Source organism: Xenopus laevis, chromosome 4L, assembly GCF_017654675.1.
Source record: "Xenopus laevis strain J_2021 chromosome 4L, Xenopus_laevis_v10.1, whole genome shotgun sequence".
Taxonomy (NCBI): Eukaryota; Metazoa; Chordata; class Amphibia; order Anura; family Pipidae; genus Xenopus; species Xenopus laevis.
Genome location: NC_054377.1, coordinates 119868555 through 119878557, shown reverse-complemented (window position 1 = coordinate 119878557; position 10003 = coordinate 119868555). Strand labels below are relative to the sequence as shown.

The 10003-nt window shown below is 42.2% G+C and overlaps 1 protein-coding gene across 1 annotated transcript in view; it reads left to right on the top strand.

Annotated features, from left to right (window-relative positions):
• The first annotated feature begins 2821 nt into the window (after nt 1-2821).
• The window catches only part of rangap1.L (Ran GTPase activating protein 1 L homeolog), a 32054-nt gene continuing 24872 nt past the window's right edge, over nt 2822-10003 (top strand). The window contains 5 exon segments of the mRNA NM_001086761.1: nt 2822-2909; nt 7060-7188; nt 7393-7520; nt 8653-8712; nt 8797-8976. Coding sequence (NP_001080230.1) covers nt 7077-7188; nt 7393-7520; nt 8653-8712; nt 8797-8976 — 480 coding nt within the window. The 5' untranslated portion in view covers nt 2822-2909; nt 7060-7076.

Below are 10003 nucleotides of genomic sequence, written 5' to 3'. Positions count from 1 at the left end.
TCTTACTTATTACAGAATCCAAATGTCTCCTATGCTCTTAATGTTTTCTCAGGCAGTAGCATAACTAGAGTGCGCCAGGCCCTCCAGCAAAACGATCTTCAGAGGGGCCCACCGCACATTGATCCCCATTCTCCTGCCCACATCCTGCCCTGCCCCAACTCTGCCCACTCCCCACACCAACCCTGGCTCCGCCCACTTCGCTCTGTGCCGACTTGTGCTCTGATACCCCGCCACAGATAAGAGAGCAGCTGGGGAAGGGGGTTCTTGTTAACTATAGAGGAAGCAGACCCCACAGTCCTGGCCCTCCCCCCTGTTCCCCGGACAGGCCTGGATTTGTGGAAAGGCCACTTAGGCCCGGGCCTAGGGCGGCAGGATTTTAGGGGGGCTGCATGCTGCCCAACCACACCCACATTGGTTCATAAACACTGGGGATACAATCATTTTTTAAATTTCCTGCTAATCCCCATTGCTTCGGTCCAGATGATGAAAATTTGCACGAATAAAGAGGGGACATGGACGACGAACGGCAGTGGGCCTAGGGGCACCAACTATGTAAATCCGGCCCTGTTCCCGGAGCCCCTTGCAACTGCGGCTTCTGCTTCCTCTATAGTTACAAAACTGCATAGGGATGCCACTGACCAGCCAAGGCTGGGGCAATTGTTACAAAATCACCGGCAATATACATGGGGGTAAATTTGTAACACCTTTTCTTTTCTCCCATGACCCAGCCCAATTCCTGTTGACATATACTTTTTATGGCCCTTGCGAGTGCACAATGCTGCCTCTGCAAGTCAATGTTCCCCCACCCCGCCTCCTTGATGCAATTAGGCGCCAACCATGCCCATATGATAATTGAATTTCTTTTTTCTGCAGTCTTCTAATTTAAAAACCAGGTGCTTTTCTAGGGAGACAAACTTCCATGTTTATTTTTCATTCGGGTGGTCACCTTTTCAGGTAAAAAAAACCAAAACAAAACATTTTTTCTAGATGTTAGAAATCTTCCCATGGCACGGCCATCATAGTTTCATAGTTTTTTAATCATTTGTCGTCTTCTAACCCTTTTCAGTTTTCAAATGGAGATCACTGACCCCATCTAAATACAAATGCTCTGTAAGCAATTTCAGCAATCTGGTTGCTAGGGTCCAAATTATGCTAGCAACCATGCATTGATTTGAATAATAGACTGGAATATGAATAGGAGAGGACGTAAATAGAAAGATGAGTAATAAAAAGTAGTAATAACTATAAATTTGAAGCATTACAAAGAATTTGACAAATTTAGTGACCCCCATTTGAAAGTTGGAAAGAGAAGAGGAAGGCAAATAATTTAATTCATATAGCGCTGATAAGATGTACAGCACCTTACAATGAACAAGAGTACACACATAGATAGAAGGCATGTAGTATATATTAATTAGGGATGCACCGAATCCAGGATTTAGTTCGGGATTCTAACTTTTTCAGCAGGATTTGGATTCACCGAATCTTTCTGCCTGGCGGAACCGAATCCTAATTTGCATATGCAAATTAGGGACAGGGAGGGAAATCGCGTAACTTTTTGTCACAAAACAAGGAAGTAAAAAATGTTTTCCCCTTCCCACCGCTAATTTTTTGGCCGAATTTTTCGTGAAGGATTCGCCCGATTCCAAAATAGTCGATTCGGTGCATACCTAATAATATACAGCAAGTACGTGACGTGGTAAGACACAGTTTTGAGGAGGTTTCTGTCCATGGATCTTATATTTTTAATGTATAACGGCACCCTGCATTTAAACACATACCTCCCAACTAGTGATGTGCGGGTCCGGGTTTTCTAACCCGCACCCGACCATAACCTGTCCTGCTCCGGCCCGCGCTTCCGGGGTCCTTATATAGACCCGCGCCAACCCGCCCATGATGTCACAATGACATCACAAAAGGGGCGGGCGAGCAGACGCGAGACTATAAAACCAGATCCCGGAATTTGAAGGTGGGGAGAACAGGAGAAGAGCTCAACCCTCACCTGCTAGGAGCAGTGCGAGGTCGACCCGAACGCGCCTGACCCGCAGGTCCCGGGTCGACCCGCACATCACTACTCCCAACTGTCCCATTTTTAGAGGGACAGTCCCTCTTTTGACAGCTAAACCTGCAGTCCCTCGTTTGTACTGGAAAGTCCAGTTTTTCTCTGCACTGAACAGCCAGAAAAAGAAACAAAATTTCTAACTTAATTGGCTTGTGGCAGAGAGCCCAGAACAGCCACAACAGAAGATTAGATACATTTATAACAATTCAAATGTATCTAGATAAGCAAATAAGTAATTGTAACAATAAAACATAACGGGACCCTTGGGAAATGTTACACTCGCAGCTTAAAGGGCAATTCACCTTTATTAGCAAAAACTGTTATAACTGAAAAAACACCAAAGAAATATGTTCAAACTTTTATAACCTGCAAAATTTTGTAAAATGAACATGGTAATTAGAGGGCGTGGCCATAAAAATGGGCGTGGCGAAAGCGGCAACTTTTAATTTCCAAAATGTTGGGAGGTATGTTTGCGCAAACCACAAAGAAACAGGTAGAGAGCAGCTTGTCGCTATCCTCTGTCACAGTCTCCCACGTTTTCTCCACACTCGCGCCCAGCCGCTAAAATGGCTGACTAGTATTTAAATATAAAGTACGCAATGGGCATTGGCGTGCGAGCGAAAGTGCGCAATGCACCGTGGGGGCTGTAGTCCATCGCCGGACCTACGAATGTGTTTCCGGCAATTTAGCAGAGATGGAGACTACAAGTTCCAAGAGCCCATTCAGGGGTGCGGCTGAAATGAAGAAATCTGCCGGTTACAAGGCAAAAAAAGAAAAAAAAAAACTCTCTCGCTTTAAGCCGCGTGCAGGGTGACGATTCCAAGCCGGGCAGCTTCTGGAAATCAAGGTAACCAGTATATAGATGTTATAGGCCACAACGGGGAGACTTTGTAGGCGATATTACATTAAGTTCTGGTCTCCAGAGCCCGCGTGGTTTTGGCGGGATGTGACCAGTGTCCTGTCATTGCTGTCCCTGCTAGTACGGCCTGGTTATATACAGGATGGCTCCATCCACGGGATGGGGGGGGCACAAATACTTTTAAGTGTCCATGTGAAATGTGTTGTGTGACAGATACTACTGGGCACTTTCAATGTGTTCCTCAGGGGAGAACCTGAACCTGAGAGGAGCTGAAGTGTAGGCTTAGCTAGAGGGGTATCGAAACTCCTCAATTATGTTCCCCTCACACTTCCTGCTTTGCCAGTGGCTTCCCCTATCTTTTAACTGAAGAGTTCCTTCATGGTTTACAACACTGTCGTATGAAAAGATGTTGCCCAAGAACATAATCAGATTTAATGGTGTAGTCCCTCCAAATATTTTTGCTATTGTCTAGTAGTTATCTGATTTTTTTTTTTTTTTTTGTGCTTTGCCTGTCCACTCTAGTTAAAGGGGAAGTGCTCCTTTAAAGGGATACTGTCATGTTTTTTTACAAAACGCATCAGTTAATAGTGCTGTTCCAGCAGAATTCTGCACTGAAATCCAATCAAAGAGCAAACAGATTATTTTATATTCAATTTTGAAATCTGACATGGGGCTAGACATATTGTCCGTTTCCCAGCTGCCCAGTCATGTGACTTGTGCCTGCACATTAGGATGGAATTACCTTCTGGCAGACTGTTATTTCTCCTACTCAATGTAACTGAATGTGTCTCAGTGGGACTTTTTTTTACTATTGAGTGTTGTTCTTAGATCTACCAGGCAGCTGTTATCTTGTGTTAGGGAGCTGTTATCTGGTTACCTTACCATTGTTCTGTTGTTAGGCTGCTGGGGGGGGGGTGATATCACTCCAACTTACAGTAAAGAGTGACTGAAGTTTATCAGAGCACAAGTCACATGACTGGGGGCAGCTGGGAAATTGACTATGTCTAGCCCCATGTCAGATTTCAGAATTGAATATAACAAAATCTGTTTGCTCTTTTGAGAAATGGATTGCAGTGCAGAATTCTGCTGGAGCAGCACTATTAACTGATGCGTTACATGTGTTCCCATGACGGTATCCCTTTAAATTCCTTTTTAGTATGAGCTGATGTTCAGAGACAATTTGCAAGAGGTCTTTTAAATTAAAGCACATTTATTTTCCATTTTGCTCAGTAGCTCTGCAGTTTGGAACTTCAGCTGCAATCTCATTCAAACCACTGCCGAGTTGCTAGGGTAATTTGGACCTTAGCAACCCAGCAGTGGTTTGAATGAAAGACTAAAACATGAATAAGTTAAGCATTACGGTTACTTTTTATCACTGACCCCCCTTTGTAAGTGCAAGGTGACAGAAGAAGGCAACAAAAAAAAATAATTATAAATTGAAGACTAATTGAAAGGTTGAAGCAAAAAAAAAAAAAGGGGGGGGGGCTACCTTTAAAGCCACCTTCTGCTTTTGAGGCAGGGATCCTTAAAGCAAGAAACTCTTTTCATGTTGTGGTTTCATTTGTTGTTTATTGCATATTCTGTTGAGGTCCTCTCCCCTTGCAGTATTCAGATTAAAGTGCCTGGTTAAATAGATCCGTGTTCCTAGAAACCAGTGGAGGGATTTGGGTCTGTTTTTTAGCAGCTCGAGGATCGTTCCAAAAGTAAGAATCCAAAAGTAAACAATTGAGGTGACCCTTTTCTGGATGCCAATAATAGCCAGTGCTCTATGGTGTAACCAATAACACTGGAGCTGAAAAGGCATAAATGGGGTATTGCCCTTTATGGCTATGATTAACTTAAATATACTCACGTTTAACCTATACAAATAAAAGCCATCATACAGCAATCACTTTGCTGGGCCTTTAACAGGACACTGTCCCAATTCCTTACTGGCAATTGAGATGTGGTGGCGCTTGGACAAGCAGCTTTGAATGTCTCCACATAATATCCACTACCTTTACATTCACTTACAGTTATCTGCTGGGGTTCTCCTTGCTGTATGCATTTTACATAAACATTTTCACCTTTGTCAAGTGCTGGGTTTATAAAATAGCTTGGTGATCATAGACGCAAAGATCCTATCGTACGAATCGAGAATTCGTACAATTTTCGGACCGTGTGTGGAGAGTCCCGCCGTATTTCGTCCGGCGGAGATCGGTCGTTTGGTTGATCGGATAGGTTTGATTTTGTCCCAACCGTCCCGCCGGAGCCCATTGCGCTCTCATCGTAATCCGATCGTAATTACCCCGATATAGGCATGCCCGTTAGTGGCATATTGGGGAAAGATAGGCTCGTTTGTCGCCAAACGAGCGGATCTTTGCATCTGTGGCCACCTTTATAGTGACGCTAGAAACAATTCATGGTGACATTAGGAACAATTGATATAGGGAATAATGCATCCCCGGTTGTTACATTATAGGGTTATTAGAAGTCACCTTGGAGTTCCATGCCCATATAAAAGCACAAAACCAAAGGTGGTGCGTTATATCTTATAATACAAGCGTTTTGGTGGTTCAGCAGCACAAATATATTCTAACTGTTGACATCGCTAATCACCAACTAGAAGGATAGATTTTTCAAGATATCCACGGATGATACTGCCGTAGTTCGTGATGAATTCTTAAAGGAGAAGGAAAGCTACTGAAGCAGTTCATGTCAATAGATTAGCCACAATAGTGCAAGCTATAACACTATATTTATTCTGCAGAATGCTTTACCATACCTGAGAAAAAAGCTCTAGAAGTGTTCTCTGTTTGTTTAGGATAGCGGCTGCCATATTGGCTTTGTGTGACATCACTTCCTGCCTGAGTCTCTCCCTGTTCGCTCATAGCTCTGGGCTCAGATTACAGCAGGGAGGGGAGGAGGGAGGGAGGGGGAGAGGAGCAAACTGAGCATGCTCAAGGCCGTGCCCTGGAGGTTTAAGCTGAAACCAGGAAGTCTGATACAGAAGCCCATGTGTACACAATAGAAGGAAAGAAATGCTGTGTTACTTTTGACAGAGTACTCAAAGCAGCATTACCTTGAGGGTTTACTGGTGTATTTATATAGACCTTTCCAATAAAGCTTACTTAATTTTAGCCTTTCCTTCTCCTTTAACTTTAACCCTAAAGCTAGCTGGACCCATTATGCCTTTAGCATTCATTGTAAGGGCCAGGATGTTCTTGAAGGGGAACTATTGCGAAAATGAAATATAAGCTTCATCATACTGAAAAAATAAACTTTGCAAATACAATCAATTGCGTAGTTTCTGAAATAATCAAGTTTATCTTCACTATTCCTCTCTCGGCATCTGTTTCTCTACATTCTGTCTTCTTGCAGCAGTTGGGTGTCCGATATTCAATGACAGATTCAATATATCTTATAGGGGGGGCTTCCTTTCAAGCAGATGTACAGAGGAATACTAAAGATAAATTTGATCATTTCAGAATTTTTAATTGATTATATTTAGAAAACGTCTTATTTCATTGTGCTGAAGCTTATATTAAATTTTCATTTTCGCAATGGTTCCCCTTTAAAGGATTATAAAAAAATAACCATTTTCGCTATAGGGGCTTGTTTTAAATAGCATCACTTCCCTGGTGCCAGGGCCCCCTGTATACTAATCAAGGTGGTTTCTCATACTGCTTTGTGAAATATTAGCAATTATTATTCTATAATTTATTAATTATTCTAACCGCTGCCTTTAATGAAACCCAGGGATTCTGCTCATTAGGCCCAAAGATAACAAATCTATCCACTAAATGTATCAATTTAGTACAGTTTAAAATGGAAAAAGTCTTTCTGGTGAACTGTCTGAAACCAACTGAACTGGAAAAAAGTGGTGAACAACCCCGTTACACTTTGACAAAGAATTGCTATACTTTTTATGCACCCATGCAAGGAACATACAGTAGCTGAAGAAACTTCATGGAGCAGTTCTATTACGGCTAAGATTACAGTTGCAAGAGAGAGGAGTAGCTGGACCACATTCGTAACGCTGCCTATTCTCCACCCCAATTTATTTTCAGGCCATGGCATTGTTAAAATAATTTTCAAGGATGTATTACCTGTTAAACCGGTTCTCAGTTGTACTTCTTTTTTCTCTGGTTTATTAAAGTGAGAAAAAGCATAAAGATGGCTGCTGAAGATATCGCACAGTTGGCAGATTGCTTGGCAAAGGCAAAGGTTGGAGAAGGAGAGCTGAGCTTTAAAGGGAAAACACTAAAACTAAACACTGCCCAAGATGGTAAGACTATATGTTGGATACAATTATTTACCTTTAAAACATTATTCTATGTCTAAGTAACAATGGAACAGGTTAGATACATCCACCCTAAGTTTTGTTTTCCAAATATGCTTATACAGTAGTAAGGTAATGATGTTACTGAATAATCTGCCTTCTAATGGCACTTTTGATTTTTTTTTTTTTTTTAAACAAATTGATATTTAGCTGAAGAAGTAATTCGGGAAATTGAAGAATTTGAAGGGCTGCAGGCTCTGCGTCTGGAAGGAAATACTGTGGGAGTGGAGGCAGCTAAAGTAATAGCCAAAGCTCTGGAAAAGAAATCTGATCTAAAGGTATATAAAACCCCTTATTTGTTTACAAAGGATGCATTTAGATTTTCGCAGTGAGGAAATTTACAGGATTTCAAATTGGCTTTTTTTCCGGAATTGCAGGAAGAATATGCCAGAAATGGATAGGGAAATCTAATGATAGCACCAATCTTTAACATTGCTACTGAAAAGCATCCATCTCAGTTTTTAAAGGGGAAGGAAACCTAGTTGGCGCAAAAACCCTCCCCTCCTCCCCCCTGGCCTACCCGTCCCGCTGGGCAAATGCCCCTAACTTGTTACTTACCCTTCTGCGCAGATCCAGTCCAGGGAGTTCACAGACGACATCTTCTTCCTGCTTTGAACGGCGTTTTGGCGCATGCGCAGTAGGAGCATTTCGCCGGTACGGATCTACTGCGCATGCGCCAAAAGTCACTATGTACTCTTGGCGCATGCTCAGTAGATCGTACCGGAGAAATGCTCCTACTGCGCATGTGCCGGTCAAAGCAGGAAGAAGATCGCGTGGAAGAAGATTTCGTCTGTGAACTCCCTGGACTGAACCTGCGCAGAAGGGTAAGTACAAGTCAGGGGCATTCGCCCAGCGGGACGGGTAGGCCAGGGGGGAGGAGGGAGGGTGGGCAACACACGGGAGGGGGGAGGGTTTTTGCACCAACTAGGTTTCCTTCCCTTTAACTCCTATAAATATCTTCTCTCAGGAATTGAAAATCCTATTTTCAAAAAAGACAGAAAAAATGTGGTTTCTTAGTCAGGCACCCCCACCCAACCCCCCCAGGCTGGTGCTCCTTTCAGGAATGAACGCACCTCCCCTGGTTTAAAATAAAGAATAAAATACTCGCCCACCATTTAACTAGCCTTTCCCAGATGTGTCTAGCAAAGGTTTAGATTTGGGTCTAAAGTCCAAGTCTGGGAAGCGGCAAATTGGAAAGGTAAGAAACGTAGCCCACGGAGCATACACTTATTTTATTTTTTACAGGGGTATCTTTTAATATTGGTATACCCAGTAAATAACCCTTTCCTTAATCCTTTAATCACTGCTACAGGGACAGTACCGTTTAAGTGAACTATCTGAAAGCCATACGTCCAATAATGTATTTGTTTATATGTGAGCTAACTGCTCTGGGTCTGATGTTCTTTCTAGCGCTGCCACTGGAGTGATATGTTCACAGGGAGGTTGAGGTCCGAAATTCCACCAGCTTTGGTATGTATACTGATATGTATGTTGGAACCATTTGGTTGCTACATTTTAGAAGTTGTGCAATATTAATCAAACCTTTCCTTCTAGATATCTCTTGGGGATGCTTTGATTACAGCTGGAGCTCAACTGACAGAGCTGGACTTAAGTGACAATGCATTTGGTCCTGATGGAGTGCGTGGTTTTGAAGCTCTGCTCAAAAGTCCAACTTGTTTTACTCTACAGGAGCTTAAACTAAACAACTGTGGAATGGGAATTGGTGGAGGCAAGGTAACTAAATATCTAGGCTTTTTTATTTCTAAGCCACTGTATTTTCAGTGGTCCGTTGCCTCATATTTCTTCCCACCCCTTATTTCTCTCATTCCTTTTTATTTTCTCTTACTTCTCCATGACCATACAAGAGCAGGTACTTGGAAGTCACACTTGGAATCATCACCTCATTAGCTGTGGCTATGAAACTGCAATGTGAAATAGCAAGAATAGAAAGTCCTGTTGTCAGTACCATTTGCCAGAAATATACATTTCAGCAAGAACTTCCATAAAGTCAAGAAAATGATTGGCAAATTGCTTTGCATTTTGGTTTGGGGAGAAAGTAGTTCTTCTTTTTTTTTTTTTTTTTTTTTATATAAATGGCTTAAAGGGCACCTATCACAGCCAAAATCAAACACATATTAACAATCTGACCAGTACAAGCTAAACACGTTTAATCAAACTACATATATAGTTTTTTGAAAAAACTGCAGGTTTTTAAAAAAATCACTTACTTTTTCAAATGGGTTCTTTCACTGAGGGAGGCCATACTGTGACCATAACAGAGACTCTAATATGCAAATTTCAGGAGCATGCTCAGATTGCAACACTGCTTTGAGTATTCTACCCAGAATGCCTTGTTTAAGTAAACTCCTCCACTAGAAGTATCAGGAGATTTCCCTATCTTGTCCCCTGCTGGTGATGTTATTATGCAAATGAAGGGCACACAGTAACTTCCAGCAGGTGGCAGCACTACTGAACAGCAGCTAACACACAGGTTTGGCTGATTTGAAAATAGCTTAGAAGGGTTGATAGCAAACAAGGAATTTCAACTGAGCATGTGCGAGATTTCAGAGCTACAGTTGGCTGGGAAGATATAGGTAGGAGGAGCCAGTGAAATCCAAGATGGCTTCCTCAGCTAGAACTGCAGGGGAGATAGGGGAGATCTTGCAGAAGGAATAGTGAGCTGATCATTTACATTATACAAACAATTCTAACTGTTTTAAAAATCGGATTTCTTGAACTTTCACATAGTGTATTTACTTAG